General features: G+C 42.3%; 2 protein-coding genes across 3 annotated transcripts in view; one reads left to right on the forward strand and one right to left on the reverse strand.

Moving 5' to 3' along the window:
* Nucleotides 1–23987, forward strand: part of itfg2 (integrin alpha FG-GAP repeat containing 2) — a 69957-nt gene that overhangs the window by 44912 nt on the left and 1058 nt on the right. The window contains exon 14 of one of the 2 annotated variants that reach the window (XM_081712489.1): nucleotides 306–362. The exons of the other annotated variant lie outside the window; for it this stretch is intronic. The gene's annotated coding sequence lies outside the window, so the exon portion shown is untranslated. Of the gene's footprint in view, nucleotides 1–305; nucleotides 363–23987 lie in introns of those variants that run through there. 2 annotated transcript variants of the gene reach the window in all.
* nrip2 (nuclear receptor interacting protein 2) lies at nucleotides 190–22126 on the reverse strand. The gene is made up of 6 exons (XM_027026978.3): nucleotides 21426–22126; nucleotides 7649–7990; nucleotides 3819–3901; nucleotides 3443–3540; nucleotides 2849–2901; nucleotides 190–1563 (listed from the first exon to the last, which is right to left on the reverse strand). The coding sequence occupies exons 1-6, from the start codon at nucleotides 21579–21581 to the stop codon at nucleotides 1444–1446; spliced, it is 852 nt and encodes a 283-aa protein (XP_026882779.2). The 5' UTR covers nucleotides 21582–22126; the 3' UTR covers nucleotides 190–1443.

Below are 23987 nucleotides of genomic sequence, written 5' to 3' on the forward strand. Positions count from 1 at the left end.
GAACCCTCACTGCACTGGCTGTGCATTTAAACCTACTGTGATTTGGAAGTTAACTGGCATTTTTTATTTATTGATTTTTTTTTTTTTAGGACTCTTCAGTTGAAGCCTTCCTTGTATGTTTTCTAGGTCTCTTTTTTAGTGCACAGACCCGCATTTTCCACCATTTTATCAAATCAATAGACACATTCGTAGCCAGAATACATATTTTTATTAGGCAGAGAAAATGCAGTTCAGAGAAAAGGAAGAAGGAAAAAAACACCACCTAAAATAAACTCTCTCGTACATCTGTTTTCTTTCGTCCGTAGAATACAGGGAACTGCAAGACGTCAGAGGCTGGCACAGAACATAAGCGCAAACGGACGCCTATGACGAATCCGTCACGGCTCTGAGAGTGAAACGGAGAAGACGATGTTAGCAGATTCAAAGTGCTGTGCGCTGTCCTCTCCGTTACTCACGCAAATCAGTTCGGAGAACCCGCTTGTACTGGTGCCACGCTCAGGACCGAAAACGCGAAATCTCGGTGTGACTTGCGGGAGCTCGGACGTGCACAAAGATCAGAGCCATGCAAAGTCCCGCAGAGCAGGTCTCTGGCTCAGGCTAGGACAGAGCAGGCTCTTAGGAGCAATAGAGAACCCGCCGAGGGCCTCCTGTGACCATGGTATCTTTAAGAAGGAATTTGGCTTAAGAAAAGGTAGTTGAGTTTGAGCTGCAGACCTGCATGTTTGTGAGAGACACGAACTATCAGAAACCATAACAGCCTCCGGAAGATGCTTGCAACACAAATCAAACATGTACTCCTCTCTCACATCAATGACTGGTTGGACTGTTGGACTGTTTGGACTGTTTGCACTTGTGTAGCATGTTGTCTGTTGCACTGTTGTTTTGTGTTGCGCCATGGTCCTGGAGGAACATTGTCTCGTTTGTATATAGCTGAAATGACAATAAAACCTCTTTGAACTTTGAACTTTGATGATTAAAAAAAAAACTTGAAACGTTCTGATACGTTTGAGATACACAGACTACGGGATGTACAATTTGCCCTTTACAGAAGCCTTAATTTCTGAATCATAACAGCATTTAACTGTGCAACAATCACCAAATTATTTATTTTATCTCCAGATCAGGTTTTTTTTTTTTTTATTTAAAATTTTGATTGAAAAATAAATGTATTCCATAAAAATGAACACCTGTTCAAAAAGTAGGATAAAAATGATTTGCATGATTCCATAAATGCACAGAAAACAACGCCACTGGATGGACAGAGAAGGAGAGAGAGAAAGAAGAATAGAATAACCAGGTATAGGGAGTTGCCTGTCTCTGGTCTCCTGGCTGTGTGAGGACACATAGTGATGGCAGTGGTCCAAACACACTTCCAGACAGACCCTCCCACAAACACTTCCTCCCCTTGTCCACGTCAGTGGATTTAGAGGGTGAGGTCAAAGATCACAGGTTTTTGTTGTTGTCATGGCGATGGCACTGACTGCAGGCAGGTGTCTCCAAAAAGGGCAGCTCCTCACCACTGCCGTGAAGCCGGAGCACTCTCGTGTTCAGGTCAACGCAGCACTGTGGAAAATAAACAACAGTGGCTTCTAAAAAAAAAAATAAAGAAACATATTCATGTGTTACTAGATTGGAATAGATTTCCAAATAGCCTCAGTACTTCAAGTTTATATTATCTGAAGATGATATTCTCCAGGGAGAATGGGGACTCTTTAATATTGGATGAGTCTTTTGTAAATGACTGGTAAACCACGAATAATATCTTCAACTGTTTTGTATTGAATCATTGTATTTGAAATAGTCAATATTTCCCTACTCATTTCCATGCTTAATGGACTAAACCTTCTGGTTGTGTGGTGAGACTATATATCAGTTACTACACTTGGCAGAACCAGAGTGCCTTTCTTGATTAGCAGTGTTAAGACATGTGTGCTCTATGGGAACTGATCCCATGGCTCTGGTGTTGTTAGCACAGGCTGTACCGATAAGCTACGGAAGACCTGACGCGGGCTGATATGACTGTGTGTACGAGAGCGAGTTTCAATGATTCCCACAGTTTTTAGCACTTCGATTCAGTTCACGGACCACCATATTCCTCCCACAAGAGCTCTTCAGTCTTCTAACATTGGAGTCTCTTTTCTACCAGGCGCAGAATTATCTCCTCAGAGATAAGTGACAGTTCTAATACCAGATTTCCTCCCCCCCGGACTTTTTTAAGGACGTGTCTATTTTTGGCCTGCTTTGAACGCTTAATTCCATGCTGGAAATGGTTTGAAATTCCCAAGTGAACCATTTAGATGCAGGCACATAACGGAGGAGAAATTGCAGCTTTTTACCATCTCAGAACAAATGTGAGGTGATGCTGATTTCCTGAAGTGGATGTCAGAGCGTGTCTAGTTGGTGTGAAGCTGGCTATTGCGTTCATAGCGACGGGATCGGAATCTAACGAGTTAAAAGCCCTCCACGCTCATTCTTTTCACCCGTGTTTGCTGAGCCTCCCTGAGAAAATGTCAGGATTAAAGTTTGCCTCCGGTGGGAACTCGACCAAATTGTGCTATCCTTCTGTTTCTGTTGGCCCAGATCTTAGACGACCATATCAGATTTTAGAGCCGTACTGCTGATGTTTCTCATCAGATCGCAGTTTGATGATGATGTGGAAGCCAATTTTCCATTAACCAGCAGCCCTGCACTCTAGATGCTGCCTGTTGATTATATCCTGCCTTCAAAGTAACAAAGCTTTGAAACTAACCGCTTTTAAGATAGAGCGCGCACTGGCCCAGGCTGCTGGCGGGAGTCTGACCTACCGAACACCAACCATGACCAGACACCGAGACACCGAGAGTCTTACTTTAAGTTCCAGGAGTGTCTGCAGGCCCAGACACAGCTCGGACGCCTCGTCTTCTGTGAAAGAAGAATGAAAAAGAATGAGGGAACATTCTACCCCTACAGGCACACGCACTCGTCCTCTGCCTCGCTAACTGGGCCCCATGTGGCTTCATGAGTGGGGCCTTTAGCACATTGATATGTCATGGGTTTTCATGTAACCCCCCCGCCCCCGTGTTTGGGGGTAATTGCTCATGGCTCATGCCTTTTTTTTTTGACCGCCTCGTGGCCGGTAAAAGAAAATGTCAGAAGCAGTGCATGACCACACTCTCTGAAGCTTATGTAATAACAGGCTTCTCCTCTTAAAGGACGTTCACGGAGGTATAATGGCATAGACGCACATGCACATGTCTTAGCCAATCACATCAAAATGCATTGCTTATTAATCTTTTGTAGTCTAATTCTCAAAAGACTTTTGTAGTCTTTTCTCAATGCTGATTCACATGCAAATTTCTGTTGATCTGCTAACCTGTTAAACAAGACAGGCATGGAAATCATCTTTTTAAAAAAACAAACAAACAAAACAATCTGGTACTGATGTTTAAAACTAAAACCTTACCTACAACCTGAGCAGCACACTCCACTCTCTGTTTGCCAAACTGGAGGAGTATAGGTGACACTTCACAGAGAGCCTTACTCTTTAGACTGGCTTTGAGTCTGCGACACACAAACACACACACGGAGCACATGACAGGAATGAAATCTTTTTTTCATGCAATAACTCTATCACTGTGACTCTACTGTGATACTCTACTGTGTGTCTATGCTTTATTTCATGGACACTGTCCTCACACAAAGACAATTCCACATCCTCCTCTAAAGGATGTCTTTCTTTTTAACTCGGTGGCTTTAGGTTCAAGTTAGTCTAGAGTTGTGGCTTATTTAATTACAGCCTTTCCCCCAAGAGTGTGGGAGTGTGTGTAGATCTGACTCACCCCAGCCTTCTGCAGCATGTAGTGGAGATTTGATTGTGCTGGCTGCCTGTATTGACAGACACTTTCACCTCAGCATCACCGCACTGCAACGGAAACAGGCCCACTGATCACCTAGTACTAGCTCACCGAGCACACTCGCGCACACACAGCCAGAGGAGGTAGTGGGTGAACACTCAGAGGCTGTCTAGGTGCACCCTTCGCACCTGACACTGGTAGCTATTGATCATGTGTTAAAGTAGTGTTCCATCCCACAGACTGAAAGCACTGGAACACACATTGTGTGGTGCAAAATTGCCTTCAGAACCATCGGTGCTACAAATGTGGATCACAGCACTTACACTTTGGAAATACTCTAGTAATGTATAAGAGATCAAAATATTGATATCGATACTGATACCAATTGCCAGCCTGCTGAAAAATTGGGCGAACACGAAATATAATGTTAATTACTCATCAGAGGTCCTAACACTCAAAACATCCAAAGCCTTCATGGCACAAAATGATTTTTTTTTTAAGTGGCCTGTAGGTGTTTGCAGGCTTGCTTTTAATGGACATGAATTCTCGCTTTCTCTTTCTGTAACAATCTTAAAAGCGATATATGAAGGAGATGTGGAGCAAGGTTCATGCTTCACCCACTTTATATGCTCCAGCCAGCACTACACTGACATGCTAGTGGCATGGTACCGTGCACTGCAGTGGCATACGGGTGTCAGACACAGCAGGACTGAGTTGAGAGGGTGCCATCAGCCAAAAACATCCAGCCGGCATGGGTTCAGGGGTCAGAACCTGAACGTTTAATTAAAATTTGAAAGATGGCTAACACATATTGTATAACAGATGGGTTGTAGTGTCCAACTTTACACCCACATGATGTTATGGTAATAAATAAATGCTTTTGAAATAAATTGGGCAGTGAGTGTATATGAAATATATTTAAAGTAGATTCAGCTCTCTGTCATTTAATGAAGTGATTTATTATTTTTTAAAAAAACAAAAAAACTTTACTCTAAAATACAAATCAGAGTGTCTCTACAGAGTCACTTCATCCAACATCCAGGCTTGCCAAGCATTTAACTGTAAATGTGTCATATTGAATTGGAAGTCACACTAAAGAATGGAGATTTGTACACTGCCATTGATGTGGAAATCACATGACTAAGATTTTATTCAGAGTTTGTTGGATTTGTTGTCCAGTGCTGGATAAACTTTTACCTAATTTTGCCCAGTCATAATAGCCCCATTACAGCAGAGGCGGCTTTTAACCACCTTTAATCTTTCATTTCAGTGTGTTTATTTTTAGTCTTACCCTTTGATCTTATGTTCCGCCAGGCCCATCAGAATTTAACCCTGACCACATGTCCTGTCTGATGATTCTCTACTTTTCTCTGTTTGTTGTGAATATATGACAGACTGGTGAGGCATATGTAGACTCAGCAAGATGTGCCCTATCCTTTACCTAATTGTTCATCCAGTGGTTCCCTGTCCGTTCATGACCTGTCAGCAGTATGCTCTGAACAGGCAGTAGAAGGGACCTTTGACATGGTCACCATGCAGGAGTCATGAGACGCCTACACTGTGTATTTTGAAAAGTGTCACAACGCATAACTCTGACATGTTTTTAATTATTTTAAGATTGTTATAGATAAGATATATATAAACAACTCGAGAATGGCACCCTAGGTGGGAAGGTAGAGGATGAGGATGGGTAGAGCAGAAGGAACCTTGGGAACCTTCACTGTTCTGATTCTTGACTCTACTGTGTCTACCCCAGTATGTAAAACTGAGGTAGAAAAAAACCCAGTTAGAAATAAAAAAGAAAATGGCACCCATGATATTTACAGCTCAGTTTTTTTAAACACCCTGCCATTACTATGAGAGATTCATATAAGCATAAAGGATCACTCAGATGGTTTTGGTAAATGATGGTTTGACTAATTTGGGCTGTCCTTATTTGTATTAGGCAAACAAGTGCAATATATTCACAGACTAAATTAGGGCAACACAATTGAAGCAAGCGTATAGTGATCCATAAATCGTCGCAAACTGAACTACCGGCTTTGCGTCTGAGTGATTTATTCACTTCCTCTCTTTTCGTTAGTATTGAAGGGTCTGTAAGCACCCCACCATAAGTTTCCTGTACCTTAAAGTGAGCAGCCTTCGCCTCTACAAACGCAGCTTTGTTGCAAGCTTCCTACCACAGCAAGGGTGCTTTCCACGCTTCGGGGTAAGATTGTTTCAAGTCTCCATCATTTACGGACACTCATTCTTAAGTGTTGTGAAATATACCCCACTGACTGTTCCAACCTCATAGGTTTCAGTGCCATGATCTTTGTCTTTCATTTGTGCAGACCCCAGATGTTTCCTAAACCTCCCCATATTTTTTCCACTAAGGTTTTACTTATACTCGTCAATCATTTTAAAACCAAAGGTTACAGTTTTCATGTTTACTTCCTTACTTCATTCTTTTTGAAAAGCATCTAAACAAACTGTCACTTATCTCTGAATTTGAGGTGAGCTCTAGGTGAGAGGCTACGTTTTAAACACAGCCATAGATTAGTTAGAGAGCACCACCCTGTAGAGCAACACCACAACCTGATGCACGAGTAGCAGATCTGAGAGGAAGTCTCAATGTTGAGCCTCACTCTGAACCATTGCACAATGATTTTTCCATGTGTGAGAGAGTCCATGATGGGTTCCGTATGTGTGTGTGTGTGTGTGTGTGTGTGTGTGTGTGTGTGTGTGTGTGTGTGTTCACTATAGGTTCTGTAGATGAGCTTCTTGTTTTTCTGTGTGTGAGTATTCACTACAGGTTCTGTGTGTGTGTGACAAGATTCTGTAGACAAGACTGTCGCCTCTCAATGGCACCTTTATATATTATAGCACCACCATTCATGATTCTGCTGTTTAGAAAAGATTACACAAACACTATAGCAGGCGAAGAAATAATGCTGCACTACTGTGGATCACTTTGTTAAAACCTCTTCAGCATCAACATCATCACACAACCAAGTCCCAATTTAAATGCAAATGAGCATTATCTCTTTCTCGTTGGGGGCAACCTCAGACAGTCCATATGTGTATTCTAGATGCAGTCAACCACCCATGTTCTCCATGATCCAGACTAGATTCCCTAACATTGCAGTGACATCACAGGTCTAATTCCATTAGTTTGGAAGTGTGTGTGTGGTGCTCTATGCTATTAAACCCTTCGCTGGAGGCTGAGGAGAGGAGCAGCCCTGCTCCATACACATCCTGTGAATTCGTAGACAGTTTATTCAGTGTATTCGAATTGACACGCAGATCCATTATAGACGGTTTTCTCTTAACCTCCGAATGCCATGAATGAAGCAGCACCAAGGAAGTTATCATTTTTAGAAGTCTCTTGATTAGCCAACCTCTACTGTGGGAGAAGGCTGTTTGTGGGCAGGCTTTAATATAGAAATATATTTTAATATATAAATGGATTTGCCATTTGGACCGCATCTGATTATGTTAAAAGTCGCACACTCGGGTTGACCGGCTTTGTTGTTAACTGGCCGCGGATACGCTCGGCGAAGCTTCTGTAGGTGTAAGCAGATTTGGCCGTCTCAGTGATGCGTACCATTCAAACCTCGTTACGACGGCCCGTGTGTGTGTGCGGCAGTAAATGGAAAGGCATGAGTCATAAGTTCTGGGGGCTTGAGAAGGCTTGTTTCACCAGCACATCTTATTATCAACTCCATCTGTGAGGCACAGATAAAATTTCAGACGAAGGTGAAAAAGAGCCATTATGAGCCTTTATGAGCTCAACTGAGTGGCATATGGCTGAGAGGCCTACACATTCCGCATACCTTACACTGCACCATCAGAGCTGAGAGAGCGGATGCTCTCTGGTGCTCCCCCTCTCTCTCCGTCTGCTCTCCTTGCTTCTGTTTGAGCTCTTCCTCCTCCTCTTCCTCATCCTCCTCCTCCTCCTCCTCCTCCTCCGATCTCAGGCTCCTCTCGCTCTCCTCGGGGGACTCCCTCTCCTCCGCCGAGTCGTCCACTGTACTCTCACTTTTCTCCTCCGTCTCACCCAAATCCTTGCTGTCCACGAGGGGCGAGCGCACGTGGGCCGGTGCGTCCGGCGCCTCCCGGCGCAGCCGGGGGATGTTGCCCTCCAGGAGGCGCCGCTGGACGATGCTGTGTGGTTGCTGCGAAAAGAAAGCAGGAAAGACAGGGACAGGAGGTGATGTCGGAGAGAGATGAACTGTTACTAGTGCCACGGTGATTAAGCATCTCTAGTTGAGCTGAAATAATGAAATATCTCAACTGAAACGACATCTCTTTGTCTGTTGGACATGTTCCACAGCAGACTGGACCCAACCCAGTCCTGACAGACCTTTGCTTACAGATTTTTAAAATAGTTGTATAGATGCTTGATGTATAGCTGCTCATGGCAGTAGAAAATAAAAATTACTTGTTTATTTACACAGCCTAGTTAATGAATTTATTTGAAAAGATTATATAAAGTTACATGGAATAGTAAAGTATACTGTCATTTATGGGGATTGTCACCTAATAACACCTTATATTATTATAATAAGTAATAACCAATAGATAATAAACTACTGAGGAAATGTCCTTAGTGTACTCAATGGTATCTACAACTGTATGTGCCAGATATTCAGTGTTCCTGATTCAGGCGTGTTGGGAACCAGGATAGTGAAGCACCTGGGGTTCACCAAGAACTGGGTAGGGAACCACTGTGATATATATTAAATACAACACTTTCACTCCTAAACATAACCCAGGCACTAACCAACCACTTCACCACAAAAAACATAATTTCTCTATTACTTGCAAATGGCAGATTATTTGGATCTTAATGGAAAGTATTGAGAAAAGAAGTGGACATGAAATAGGAATGCGCTTGACAAACTGATAAGACTTAAAGACCAGACAAGCTAACCTCTGTGTCAGTCATTTCATAAATTAAAATAACGTTGACATTGCCACGGTTATTTTCAATTAACAGACGTTTGTTTGCAGGAAGGAGCACATGGTTTTGAAGAGGTTAAAATGTGACCAGCACCAAGACATTGATATCGTCCAAATAAAAAGACACCTGTGCTCCAGGGAGAACCGTAATTACCGTAACTGAAACAGCACTGCTCTGCTACCTTTAGTGTGGAAACGCGCCCTCAAAAATTTTCCGAAAGACATAATTAACTCCTGGGACTTTGTTGCGTTATACGTGTCGCATAGCTTTGTGAAGCGGTTACTATTAGTCACTGTGACATTCAGGGAGCGTTCATGAGAGGCTAATTCCTTGAGACGACAGTTACTAGGCTCTGACTGACACACCACACAAGAAATGTTGTGTTTCAGAGCATGATTGACACGTTTTCCACTAATGGCCTGCTCAGCTTGGGAGTGTTTAACTCCGCCGTCGGCATTGTAACGCTAGTTCGTGTGGCTGTGGTAGGCCTTATGGCTGACCCAGCGGGGCTCCGAAACCCAGGCAGCATAGTAAAGAACTAAAGAGTCCCGGCTGCACGGTCCGACTCATTCCCGAATCGCTGCTGCTCCATCTGTTCGTCTGCGTTACGATCCGCGCACCCACTGACCAGCGCGCAGTGCAGACAGATAAATGTCATATTATCTCTTTTCTTTTCAGCTCTGACTGCTGTAACAACAGCAACAACAACAACAAAAAAACTTCAAACCTGCATGCAGGTATAAGACTTTAATACATATATACTGTGGCTTCAAATACAACCGTATACACACACACACACACACACACACACACACACACACACATATATATATATATATATATATATATATATATATATATATATATATACGTATATATATATATATATATATATATATATATACGTATATATATATATATATGTATATATATATATATATATATATATATATACACACACACACACACATATATATATATATATATATATATATATATATATATATATATATATATATATATATATATAAAATTATCTATTTATTTATTTATTTATTTATTTTTTCACTGGAAAATCTAACCACTGCATAATTTGGGCTGACCAGTCTTATTTAATTGCAGTTGACTGGGAGAAGCCATAGCAGTAACTGTATGGGAGCACAGCCCAGTAATGATCCCAACTTCTGCAGCTGTGTTTGAATCAGCACCATAGTTGGCTTGTAGCCATTTGAAACGTTCTGTCTGGAATCTTTAAACCAAATCTCAACGCGCTACATTGGCGAAATGCTGTCGTTCATATCTTTATCTTTTTCATGGGCACGTTTAAGATTTAAGAACTCTTTTCTATGTTGCCAAAATATATGTGCCACAAACCACTGAGAACGCTCTTTCACAGATGAGTTTTATTTGAAAGATAAGTGAAGGGAGCAGCTGTGTCTAGCTGGAACTAGACGTTTCAAGACCTGCTTGACTTAAGACCACAGTTTTTTTTTGCAATGGTGTTTATAAAGGCGGCACTTTACTTCAGGTTTCTCAATAGACACATTAGAGACATAGGTGCCTTAGGTAGAAGGCTGCATATCACCAATGTGATGTTTACTGCTATAATCGACTACCTTATTAACAGTACTGACATCATGGCACATGTTCAAAGTGAAACCGTGTGCTGACATTTCTGGTTTCGTATGCATAATCAATGTCTGGAGTGTTCCACAAAGCCTAATCTAGACATTCAACAACATCTAACCCAGTTTCCTGCTGTCATGTTGATGGTGATTCTTTGCAGTGGTGTATACAGTGTGCCCTTGTTACATATGGCAATTTGTGTGGCAATTTATATTATTAAACAGAAAAAATACAATAAATGTTAAATTTATACAGCACCACCTCTTCCTCACTAAATGCGAGTACTACACTACACTCAGCTCACTCCCGTAGTGTCCCGATTCACACAGATTCATTTGCAAGTAAAAGCAATTTTAGAAAATCAACCAATATTAGATGCCCTCCCTTGCACTGAAAAATGAGAGACCTGCTCCAAATCTGGCAAGTCAAAGAAATGTGGCGTAAGACCTCACTTGCCTTCTGTAGCAATGAAATGACCCCTCAAAGGTACCACAGCATTCAGTCTGGTGGTCTCTCTAAAAATACTATCTGCAAATAAGCTGATTCAGACATTAGTGACATCCTCATGGGTCATGTTTTCTATATCATATTCACAACATGTTCAGTATCATCTGTCGTTTGTTGCTTGTGAGTCCATTGATGCCAGTGCACTGATATCAGGTACTGAGAGATACACAGTCAGCTTGTAGAAAATGCTGGGTTCTAAACAAGATGGTTTTTGGTAGGTTTCAACCGCACTGGATTATAGGATGCTGCACCATTCAAGGCTGGGCTAACCACTAAACCCAGATGTGACCTAATACTGAATAGAGGGCAAATTATACTGCATCAGTGGGTTGGCACGATCTTTTTTCTGTTAAAGGTTAGCATTATAATTTAGACATGTAGGTACCTCAAAATATGCTTAAGATCACATTAAATAATAAATACAAGAGGAGAGGTTGTATTATTACAAAAATCCCATAATTTTGTAAAATGCGATACCTTAAATGGTAAACCATAAAAAGTCATTCATAAAAATGCTACAAATAAGTTAGGCCTATAGTAAAGATTGTATCATTGAGGAATGTCTTAGTTTGGCCTCTCATATTGTACCCTGCAGCTGGATAGGTACTGTGGAAGAGAAGGAGACTTGTGATTTTATCTCGATCTCCAATCGAATGCTACTAAGGTACAGAAACTACCCAGGAGCCTCATGGGAAAAAAAACAACCCCCCAAAAAAAACAACCCCAAAGTGACCCACTAGGTTCCACCCACCAGTGTTTGGGTAAGTACAGCCCAGCATTTTTCACTGTGTAATCACTGTGTAATCCACAGTCAGCGCCATCCAAATAAATACTGGGTGATACCTGCAGTGGAAATGTTAGCTAGTCTATCTATCTGATTTCAGAGCCTAAAATAATCACCTTAAAATTTGGCCTGCAGTATTTGAAATATCACTTTTTTGAAATCAACTTTGTGGTATGGTTAGCATTTAGAAAGACCATGATCCAGCCCAAACTGTATATTATTAGCACAATACTTTACTGGGTATTAGTGCATTGGATTATCATGTATTAGAGTATTTGTTTATCAGGTATTAGTGCATTAGTTTATCAGGTATCAGTGCATTAGTTTAACAGGTATTAGTGCATTAGATTATCAGGTATCAGTGCATTAGTTTAGCAGGTATTAGTGCATTAGTTTAGCAGGCATTAATGCATTAGATTATGAGGTATTAGTGAATTAGTTTAGCAGGCATTAATTCATTAGATTATGAGGTATTGGTGCATTAAATTATCAAGGATTAGGGCATTAGATTATGAGGTATTGGTGCATTAAATGATCAGGTTTTAGTGCATTAATTTAGCAGCTATTAGTGCATTAGATTAGAGCATCAGGTTTGGCCCTTAGTCTCATTTGTTTCCTGTAGGCTGTAGCAAAATGACATAATAATTCCTCCTGTGTTCTGATGCAGTGCTCCTGGTCTTTCTGTGTCAGAGACGGCACACCCTGAGGTGGCGGGAGGGTGGATGGAGACAGGGAACACTCATTGTCATGGGAACACTCATTGCCATGCCACTGGGTGTGCTTCACCCACGACGAACAATCATGCTTCTCTCTGCTCCTGGAGACTCATATGAAATGCCTGGGCAGTGGAGGAGGCCCCTGCCAATTAAGTCTTCTTTGAATACGAACAGAGCAGGAGAGGGATGGTCCAGTCTCCTGATATTTAGCCCAATCAAAGTGATACTTTAATCTTATGCTCTGCCATGGCTGTGAACCCTTGGATGTCTTACACATACACACACACACACATACACGCACAGCATAAGCATGACTTTTGCATTGGCTGATATTTGTTCTGCACATATCTCATGTCACCCTGAGCCTTGTCTTACTAAAGTGTCTTGGTGCTACCGGTATGAGCTAAATATTAATACTGTACAGTGGTGCTTGAAAGTTTGTGAAGTTTAGAAATGTCTATTTTTCTGCATAAATTTGACCAAAGCCTTCATCAGATTGTCACACAAGTTCTAAAAGCAGATAAAGAGGACCAAATCAAACAAATGAGCCAAAAATATTAGATTTATTTATCTATTGAGGAAAATGATCCAATATTACATATCTATGAGTAGCACGGGTATGTGAACCTTTGCTTTCAGTATCTGCTGTGACACCCTTGTGCAGCCATAACTGCAACTGTAACGTGCAGTGGCCCGAGTACCGCAGGGCGAGAGGCAGGACGCACAGACTCCACTGACTGGGACGAACATTCACAAGAATCACTCACGCTTAATACAAACAAAAAACGATTAACATTAAACATGTACGGTGTTACATCCACACGTTATGTCGACAATAACCAACACCTTGCAGTCTTTGCCGCAGGTTTATATACATTTAGACAGACGAGGTGCAGCTGTGTGCAGGTGTGGTTATAAACAAACAGCCCTCCCACTGTACGTGGCGGGCCCAACCACGTGACTCAGGAGAGGCGAGCGTTCCGTGACAGCAACTAAACATTTCGGCTAATTGTTGATTAGTCCTGCACGTCATCCTTTAGCCCATTGCTTCATACAAAGTAGCTTCAACTCGGTTATGTTAGTGGATTTCCTCCCATGAACTGCTTGCCTCAACTACTTCCACAACATTTCTATTGGATTTAGGTTAGGACTTTGACTTGGCCATTCCAAAACTTTTATTCTACTTCAACGATTAGGGTCATTGTCTTACTGCATGAACCACGTTCTCTTGATATTCAGCTCACAGATGGCCTGACATTTTCTTTTGGAATTTTCTGGTATAATTGGGAATTCATTGTTCCATCGATGAATGGCAGGCCATCCTGGATCAGATGCAGCACAATGGTCCCAAACCATGATACTGCCACCACCATGTTTTGCAAAAGGGATGAGGTTTTTATGCTGGAATGCAGTGTTTTCCTTTCTCCAAACAATATTTCTAGTTTAAACTAAATGAGTCTTATCCATCCACAAAACATTGTTCCAATGGCCTTCTTCTTAAATAAAACTCATACCTGATTGTTATCCCATTGACTGTTAACACTTAATGCAAATTTCCTCTTCAAATGATTTGCTAATCCTAAAGGTTCACATACTTTTGCCACTTATGGATATGTAATATTGGATAAATCTAATCTAATCTAATCTAATCTAATCCAATCTAATCTAATTTAATACTTTTGCCTCATTTGTTTGATTTGGTTCTCTATATCCACTTTCAGGACTTGTGTGACAATCTGGTGAAATTACACCACTGTAAATATAGGGGAAACAGTTCAAGTCCCACCAGTGCTGACTTCAGCCTGAGCTCCTGAGTGCAGCCGCCCGGCAGTGTCCCTCCTCTACGGCCAGGGCTGTCTCGTTTACAACCATTCTGCGTGTGCACGTGTAATATGGAGTACAGTGGCACAGAGCAGAGCCCGATGAATGGCTGGAGAGTGTCTGTAATTAAAGAACCATACATATAAGACGGGTGGGGGGGCATGTGGCAAGCAGGAAATCACACAGAGGCGGTATGTGGAGATCTATTTCTGTCTGCGGGGAGGTTCACACCCGTCATATGCACCATGTAAATATTTAATGCCCTTTCACATACTGTTGAACATAGTGTAGGCGTGAGCTTTGTACACGGACTGTTGGTTTGGAAGACAATTAGTGTTACTCCTCTTATATCCTGCTGTAGATACTGGAAAGGTTCGATTTTGTTTGCATTTATCAGTTGGCCGGCTCTCTCAGATCACATCAAGTTAATCAACTACGATGAAAACTAGAATGGGCATTTCAGTTTTAATAAGCAGTGGAGCTTTGTGTGTGTGTGTGTGTGTGTGTGTGTGTGTGTGTGTGTGTGTGTGTTTGAGCAATTGTGGATAAACACAGAGAGATAATTAAAACCCAACAAGAGTGAGTTAGTAAAAGGTTAATATGTAAGAATAGGACGATTTAATTGGTTGGAAGCTCTGATTGTTTCCTCTCCGCCTCCCTCTTCAGCCAATCTCTCAAGGAACTTCAGTTAATTTGTCTGCAAAATAAAACACTTACACGTTCCACCTGCCTGTGAGTGAGGCAGCGAGCAGTGGGGGGAAATAATGAGGCAAATGATATCCCTGAGACAAAGAGTTTTCAGTTTCCATTGCAGTATGGAAACCTAATTAACCACAGCTCCCCTCTCAGTTGGTTAGGCCTGGCTGCAGAAAAAGAGAACAGATGGATTCTAACAGCAGGGATGAAATCGTTATTTTGCTCTCTCTGTCAATCTCTCTCTCGGTGTCTCTCTCTTTGCCAATTCTGATATACTCAAGTAAAATCAGCACAATTAATTTTATTCTTTGAGAGTTAAGTTTGCTTCATTAGAGGGTTTTTTTGTAGTATGGGTATTTAAAGCAATTGTAAGGAAAATACAGATAGCACATCCTCTGGAGGCTGGAGACTTTAAATATGAGCTATCTAAATGTAGATTACATTCGGTGCAATCAATAATATCATGTCAGTGATGTACTGGTAGCTTTAATATACACAAGATTACTGTCTGTGGATTACAGCTGTGCATTCTACACTGTAGTCTCCTCAAAGCTCGAAACAAAGCCTCATGTTTTGGATCTGAACAGTTTTAACTTCCAAATTCAGATCCGAAAAACAAGCTACTAATAGTGGATTTTAGGAGGCCCTCAGATGGACTGAACATACTGGACATGTGGTGAAGAAGCTCAACAGTAACCTGAGAACGTTTAGGGTGAACCCCTGCCTCTGGAGGTCAAAGAGGACAACACAAGGCTCCAGTGCCCGGACTGCGATCTGTTCAAGCTGCTGCTTATAATATAACTCACGTGGACAGTCCCATACAACACACTTATAACTCACATGGACAGTCTCACACAACACACTTATAACTCACGTGGACAGTCTCATACAACACACTTATAACTCACATGGACAGTTCTCACACAACACACTTATAACTCACATGGACAATATCATACAACACACTTATAACTCACGTGGACAGTCTCATACAACACACTTATAACTCACGTGGACAGTCTCATACAACGCACTTATAACTCACATGGACAGTCTCACACAACACACATAACTCACGTGGACAGTCTCACACAACACACTTATAACTCACATGAACAGTCTCACACAACACACTTATAACTCACATGGACAGTCTCACACAACACACTTAGAACTCACGTGGACAATCTCACACAACACACATAACTCATATGGACAATCTCATACAACACACTTATACCTCACGTGGACAGTCTCACACAACACACTTATAACTCACATGGACAGTCTCATAAAATTCACTTATAACTCACATGGACAATCTCACACAACACTTATAACTCACATGGACAGTCTCATACAACACACTTATAACTCACGTGGACAATCTCATACAACACAAATAACTCATATGGACAATCTCATACAACACACTTATAACTCACATGGACAATCTCATACAACACACATAACTTACATGGACAGTCTCATAAAACACACTTATAACTCACGTGAACAATCTCATACAACACACTTATAACTCACGTGGACAATCTCATACAACACACTTATAACTCACGTGGACAATCTCATACAACACACTTACGACTCACATGGACAGTCTCATAAAATTCACTTATAACTCACATGGACAATCTCACACAACACACATATAACTCACGTGGACAATCTCATACAACACACAACTCATATGGACAGTCTCAAACAACACACTTATAGCTCACGTGGACAATCTCATACAAAACACTTACAACTTATGTGAACAGTTTAATACAACACACTTATAACTCACATGGACAGTCTCATAAAGCACACTTATAACTCGCGCGGACAGTCTCATACAACACACTTATAACTCACGTGGACAGTCTCAAACAACACACTTATATTTCACGTGAACAATCTCATACAACACACTTATAACTCATGTGGGCAGTCTCATAAAACACACTTATAGCTCACGTGGACAGTCTCATACAACACACTTATAACTCACATGGACAGTCTCATAAAATTCACTTATAACTCACATGGACAATCTCATACAACACACTTATAACTCACGTGGACAATCTCATACAACACACTTATAACTCATGTGGACAATCTCATACAACACACTTATAACTCACATGAACAATCTCATACAACACACTTATAACTCACGTGGACAATCTCATACAACACACTTACGACTCACATGGACAGTCTCATAAAATTCACTTATAACTCACATGGACAATCTCACACAACACACTTATAACTCACGTGGACAGTCTCATAAAATTCACTTATAACTCACATGGACAATCTCATACAACACACTTATAACTCACGTGGACAATCTCATACAACACACTTACGACTCACGTGGACAATCTCATACAACACACGACTCACATGGACAGTCTCATATAACACACTTATAACTCACATGGACAGTCTCATAAAATTCACTTATAACTCACATGGACTATCTCACACAACACACTTACAACTCACATGGACAGTCTCATACAACACACTTATAACTCACATGGACAGTCTCATAAAATTCACTTATAACTCACATGGACAATCTCATACAACACACTTACGACTCACATGGACTATCTCATACAACACACTTATAACTCACGTGGACAATCTCATACAACACACTTATAACTCACGTGGACAATCTCATACAACACACTTATAACTCACGTGGACAATCTCATACAACACACTTATAACTCACGTGGACAATCTCATACAACACACTTATAACTCACGTGGACAGTCTCCCATTGCCATATGAGGCCTGCATACTGTACTTATGTAAGTTGCTAAGCACCTAGGATTTTCACTCCAGATTTTCACCTAGGATCTTGAAAGTAAAAGTGATTTGATATATATAAGAGAATGTCTGGCCTACACATGTAGGAATGTACCATTTCTATGAATTCATAAATCATCTGTAAATTCATGTAAATGTATCACTCTGCTCCTCACAGTGGCAAATCTGGATTTCTTTCACTGTTTTTTTCTAACGTGTGCTGGCCATTCATCAGATAAGTGTCTGATGAATTATTCAGCAATGCGTCTTCTCTCTTTTGCATTTCGCTGTGAATAGGAAACGTGTTGACAGTAGAACCGAGGGCACTGTAACTGGCCTGTCTGCTTTGAGTGAAAAAAAAAATCTCTTTACCTATCCATCAACATGGCTACACATTGTAATCGCAGCCAGCAGATTTGGCCTATACAAGAACATGGAGTTATAGCCATGCACAACTCGATCATTAGAGAGCGATGGACCAAGGCCTGTCTCCACACAGGGCTGATCTGGGATCAGGTTCAGTTACCTCTATAATGTTATTAGCCAATATGTTCTAAAATGCTAAACTAAAGGTACAGGGGGTGGTACATGTGCCCTCTTGCACGCCTTTTGCTGTTAATGTAGGACCTGATATGAACTGTCCACTGGACCTCTGTTTTATAATGACTAGCTGAAATCAGCCTAAGGGCTGTTCATTTCTCTCTCTCTCTCTCTCTCTCTCTCTCTCTCTCTCTCTCTCTCTCTCTCTCTCTAATTATCTAATTATCAGTCTGCAACAGGCTCTTCTCTCGTTCAGGACCATGAGACCCAGTACATCTGCTTCCCTTCCTTGTCTCCCTTTCTCTCCTCTCTCTCTCTCTCTCTCTCTCTCTCTCTCTCTCTCTCTCTCTCTCGCATCTTTCAATCAATACAACTGCATCTAACCCATTAGCATCATAGTCGATTGACTCTATACTTATGCTCACCTATATTGGATGATCAAGACATAAAAACCGCTATGATTCCAAAACAGTATAACATGGCCATGGCGAAAATGTGACATTCTGCCACTTCACCTCAATTTTACCTTTAATTCCAAAGGTTTTACTTTATAGCAAAAACAATCATTTTGAATGTATTGTCTCTATCTCTAGCACTGCTGTTTGTTTTCCACACTCAGGTAGTTTTTTCACTGGGAGGGGTGGGGGTTGAGAAAAAGCTCCGCGCAGCTCATCAGGTAGCCCTAATTTAGCCCTACCGTTAGCTAGCCTTGCGTTCTGGACAAGCGAAATGAAAAGCAACATTAAGAGCTGTTCTCAGTACCTGTAGGGGAAAGGTTCCAGTGGTCTGGTGCCATGGGTGAGAAATGCGTGTTTAGGCAATAATCTGCCCTAGTTCACTGGACCATGGTTGGTCTGAGGAGCCGTGCATTTGGCTCTGTGCATCTGTGGATACGCTGTTCATCGACAGAGTGGTTTTCCCACCTACGATCTGGCCCACAGCGCTTAACAAAAGCGCACTGAACTTAACAAAAGCGCAGTGATCCAGAGCCTAAACTTAACTTTTACCTAACCCTGGCCTAAAACCTCACACTAACCCTTGCCAATAAAAAAGCACCGCAAAGTCAAACCACGGAGAAGAACCGTCATATGCATGCGCTCAAGTGCAGGGGTCGACTAATATCCGCTGTTATCCCTGCAGTTCTCTTGAACTCAGGGACAGTGCACAAGTCCAGTAGATACCAGCTATTACAGTATGACACGTGACCGGGAGACACGTTTAGAACACTAGAACACGTTCTAATAGATCATGTGACACCTCCCCCCACCCAAACACACAGATACTATCATTAATCTCCTGTACTCACTTCACTACTTTGCGCTAGGTTGAATTCACCCCTTACAGGCTAACTGCTCTGAGGTGTTACGGGGGGGGGGGGGGGGGGGGGAGAGAGAGAGAGAGAGAGAGAGAGAGAGAGAGAGAGAGAGAGAGAGAGAGAGAGAGAGAGAGAGAGAGAGAGAGAGAGAGCAGCAGTGGGGTGGCCCGGGGATATAGAACAGTAAAAATAAATCTGCCACTTACATAAGCGGAGCTCCCTCACGTGACATCAGGCCTTAACAAGATGGGTGAAGGTGATGGTGAAGCCCGCTGAAAGCCCACCACAGCTACTCTGAACTGCCATGGAGTGCACGGAAGTGTCTAACCTCATGCCGTGTAACTGCACGATGTCTAACTGCGCACCGTGCCACACACATACTCGTTTGTCAGAGGCTTAAATGGCAGGTGAAAAATCAGAGCAACGAAATTGGAAATCCCAGAACTAGAATCGGCTGAGTCTGTCAGAGTGTCTGTACACAACCCCCACCCCCTCAACTGCCTGTGATATGGATGTTTGCTTGTACTGCCAATGCATAGTGTTTGAGTTTGGGAGTAATTGGTTATGACACCACACACACACACACACACTGAGAGAGAGAGAGAGAGAGAGAGAGAGAGAGAGAGAGAGAGAGAGAGAGAGAGAGAGAGAGAGAGAGAGAGAGAGAGAGAGAGAGAGAGAGAGAGAGAGAGAGAGAGAGAGAGGAGAAGATAATGGAGAAGATAATATCTGGTACTTTGTTTTCAAGGCTGTTGTTCTGTTGCAAAATAATTACTACAGCCTGTTCTGCCTCCGCTGGGATTCAGAACCGATGTTGGTTTGTTTTAAGTGAAACTACCAGTGAGGTCTTTTGAAATGTACTGTCTAGTGGAATTGTGCACTTTTAATGATTTAAGTAGTAGTTCAGTTATCATAACATTAAGGATTAAGCATGATATAAGCTTCTATGTGTTAGATGTGTTGATAGCGTGTTGGAAGCTTTGGAAACAAGCTTTTGGCTCTAGCCTGCAGTGCAGAGGGACTGATATAAATACACACTATAATCTCACACACACATGATGCTCACACTCACACACCCCATACTCTGAGAGCTCATTCTACCAAACACACACACACACACACACACACACACACACACACACACAGAGAGAGACAGAGAGAGAGAGAGAGAGAGAGAGAGAGAGAGAGAGAGAGAGACATTCTAGAGGTTTCTTGGACTGCATCGCAGGGTGTTTGCCATCTAATCAAAACAGTGGCAGAAGATGACAGCAGGTTAATTATTAGGGAAATGCAACAGGAAGGCCCAGTACTGAGAACAGAAGAGAGAGAGTGTGAGAGAAAGAGATAGGCAGCACAACACAGAGAAAGATGTCTAACAAAATACTCCGGAGAGAATGATTCCCGCATGGAACGTTCCTCAGCTCGTCACTGAGATGTTTAGGCCAATTTTGTGTGTGATTGTGACGTACTGTAGCACAGTGACGGTGTGACGGACCACAGGCATGACATCCGGTCATTTCACCTGTCATGTGACTAATAATCCCTGACACTAGAAGTCCACTCATGTAAGCTGCACACACTGAGCTATCAATGCTCTCAAAAGCCTTCCAGCTTTCATCGTATCTCCTCTGGCAGTTCTCCCAAACAAGTGAGCCCACCCTACCCCACTCACCATCTCAACTCAGTTTGTTTTTTTTTTTTTATCTACAGCCTCCTTTTTTTTTTTTAATTTGTATCCTCATTACCTCTCACCCATCCTACCCTGCTCTGGGTTCCGGAACAACAAACTCTGTAGCCACTCACCAAGTCTTTGGAGGTCCCCAACCGCTTGAGACCGTCCAGGGGCAGCAGGTCAGCCGAGTCCTTGTGGGTGAACTGCGTGGCCTGCTTCAGTCGCCGCTGCTGGTGCATGATGGCTTTGTCTCTCAGGTCTGTTTCGCTCTTCCTGGGCTCGCTCATGGTTCGCTCCCGGCCCAAGACACGATCGCCCCAGAACACGGGGTCGGCTTCGGGGGGAGGGACCGGCGCCGGAGAGGGCCGGTGCAGCTTCCCTTCACTGGAGGAAGAGGGGAGGGGCGGAGCTGTAGGTGGTGCGTCCCCCGGAGCTCAGCGAGGCTCGCTTGACGCTGTCATTCAGGCGTGCAGGCGCGGGGTGCAGTGCCAGGGCGCGAAGGGGAGTGGGAGCCTGTGTCCTTGGAGAGAGGGCAAAAAGGAGGAAACAGATCCTAGCCGTAGGTGGGCTTCAGGTGGGTTGCTCAAGCGCTGGTTCATAGGAGGTCCCCTTGGAGGAGGTGGAGGACAAACTCCTGCGGCGGGCCGACGGCGCTCAGTCGCGTGCCGGAGTCGGTCTAGAGGTCATGCTGATGTCGTTCAGCCAAGCTGGTCTCGGGCTAGGAGGCTGAGCTTCTAGCTGCTCTCCGCTCTCTGCTTCTCAGAAATGCAAGCTGTGCTTGTAGCGGTGCAGAAGCAAGCTGTGTATTCTGCTCCCTCCCTCCTTCTCTCTCTCTCTCTCTCTCTCTCTCTCGCTCTCTCCCTCCCCACTTGCTCTGTTTCTCTCCACCGCCCTCCTCACATTCTCACTCTCTCACGCACTCTCACCAATACCGTACCCTTTGTTTTACCATGTCTCTCTGTTCCTCTTTCATGGCACTCCTGCCTTCTCAAAGTGACCTCTCTGTACATTGCATTCATTTGTTCTGAATAGCTGAACACTCATGAAAAATGCATGCCCTTCTATACAGGTCCTCTTTTCAATAACACACACACACACTCGCAGCAGCATAAAAAACCCCTAATAACATTCATCCTGGTCTATAAAAGTGTGCAGAGGAGCACTGAAACAGAGACAAATCGACATAATAACGCATCTCTTCATGAGTTCATTCCATGCACGGCCCATAGGATTGTAGCGCTTCTTCACACCTCAGTGTCTGTTTGCTGCTTATACAACAGTGCAGGATGCACAGCCAAGGCCAAGGTTTTAAAAGCCACCCTGACTGGCCGTGCTGGGGCCATTGTTGGGGTAACTTCAGTTCTGCACGTTTAGCAGAGAAGTTCGGGAACTGGATTTGATGCATTCTCAGAAATGTAATTTTACAATGTGCAGAATTCAAAGCCCATCTACAGTAGTTGACAGGAAATTAAATGTTGCACGTTCTTCCATTAAATTGACATTAATATAATTTACCGATTTATTGATTATTGCTATTAGTTTTCACAGAACAATGAGCTATGCACTCGATATGGTAAGACGTAGTGCCTCCAAGTGGCCACATCACGCACTAACAACATGAGTAGATAAACAGGTTACTTTAGTCAGGACACAACTTTAGTCAGACGAGCATGTTTTTATAACGTTTTATATGTGACAAGCTGTAAATTATAAATGCATCTCATTTCAACTCAGCCTCCATCCTGCTAGTGGAGTAAAACCTAAGTATAAACAGCAAATAAACCCTGCAGCTAGAATTAATCTTAATAACACATTCAAATATGCACTAACACAATTATTATAACCAGGCATAACAAACAATAATAAGGTATCATTTCAGGTCATTCATGTGTAATCTATATATCATGTTGTTTCTTGTAAAATGTTTTTCAAGACAGAGTTGGTATTATAAGTATTGCTTTCTAGACTAGACCCCGGTATGCTGCCTAACTAAACCTGTTCTCTGAAAGTGCGATATAACTGTGAAATGAGATGGTAAACCCTGAGGCATTGCGACCTCCTAATGTCACTTGATGGTGGGCTAAATTCATAATTAAAATATTCCCATAATTTAGAATGAATGTCCTGGAATAGCTAAAATTAACTTTAAGATCACAAAAGACAAATTTCCCTAAAACAGACAAAAACTATGGAATTCTGGAAATACTAATTTTAAAAAGATCCAAAAGACAGAAAATAACAAACACATTTTGTACGGGCTGTAATCACTAGCAGTACATCTGCAGAGGGTTCCTATAAAGAAATGTTTGGTCGCTAATGCAAGCACGTGTGCTCTGATCGACTCCCACTAGAACCGACGACTCTAGCACATAGAACACACAGTAGTCCAGTTGTGGCACTGTGAGCAGACAGAATAACAGACGGTTCTAGTAGATAGAATAACACACATGTCATAATATAGAAATGTTGCATTTAGAATTTGTGCAGATCTTGTCACCTTGGGTACACACAAAACAAACCCAGGTCAGTTTGTATCTGTTCAAATGAAGCTAAGTGCTTTTTCACTGAGCTAAAACATGAATCAGACTTTCCCGTTTTTAGAGAGATATTTACTGAAGCTTACTTACTGCTCTGTGTCAGAGCCTCCAACTCTAACATCAGGTCAGTATCAGAACTTTGAACGAAAAAAAGAA

This window comes from Electrophorus electricus, chromosome 4 (assembly GCF_041902795.1).
Source record: "Electrophorus electricus isolate QZ-2024a chromosome 4, ASM4190279v1, whole genome shotgun sequence".
Classification (NCBI taxonomy): domain Eukaryota; kingdom Metazoa; phylum Chordata; class Actinopteri; order Gymnotiformes; family Gymnotidae; genus Electrophorus; species Electrophorus electricus.

Coding starts and splice junctions, on each gene's coding strand:
- nrip2 (XM_027026978.3), bottom strand. CDS start 21,581: ATGAGCGAGCCCAGGAAGAGCGAAACAGACCTGAGAGACAAAGCCATC. Junction 3,902..7,648: donor CTCTGATGGTGCAGTGTAAG/GTATGCGGAATG, acceptor TTTCCGTTGCAG/TGCGGTGATGCTGAGGTGAA. Junction 2,902..3,442: donor GTGTGCTGCTCAGGTTGTAG/GTAAGGTTTTAG, acceptor CTTCTTTCACAG/AAGACGAGGCGTCCGAGCTG.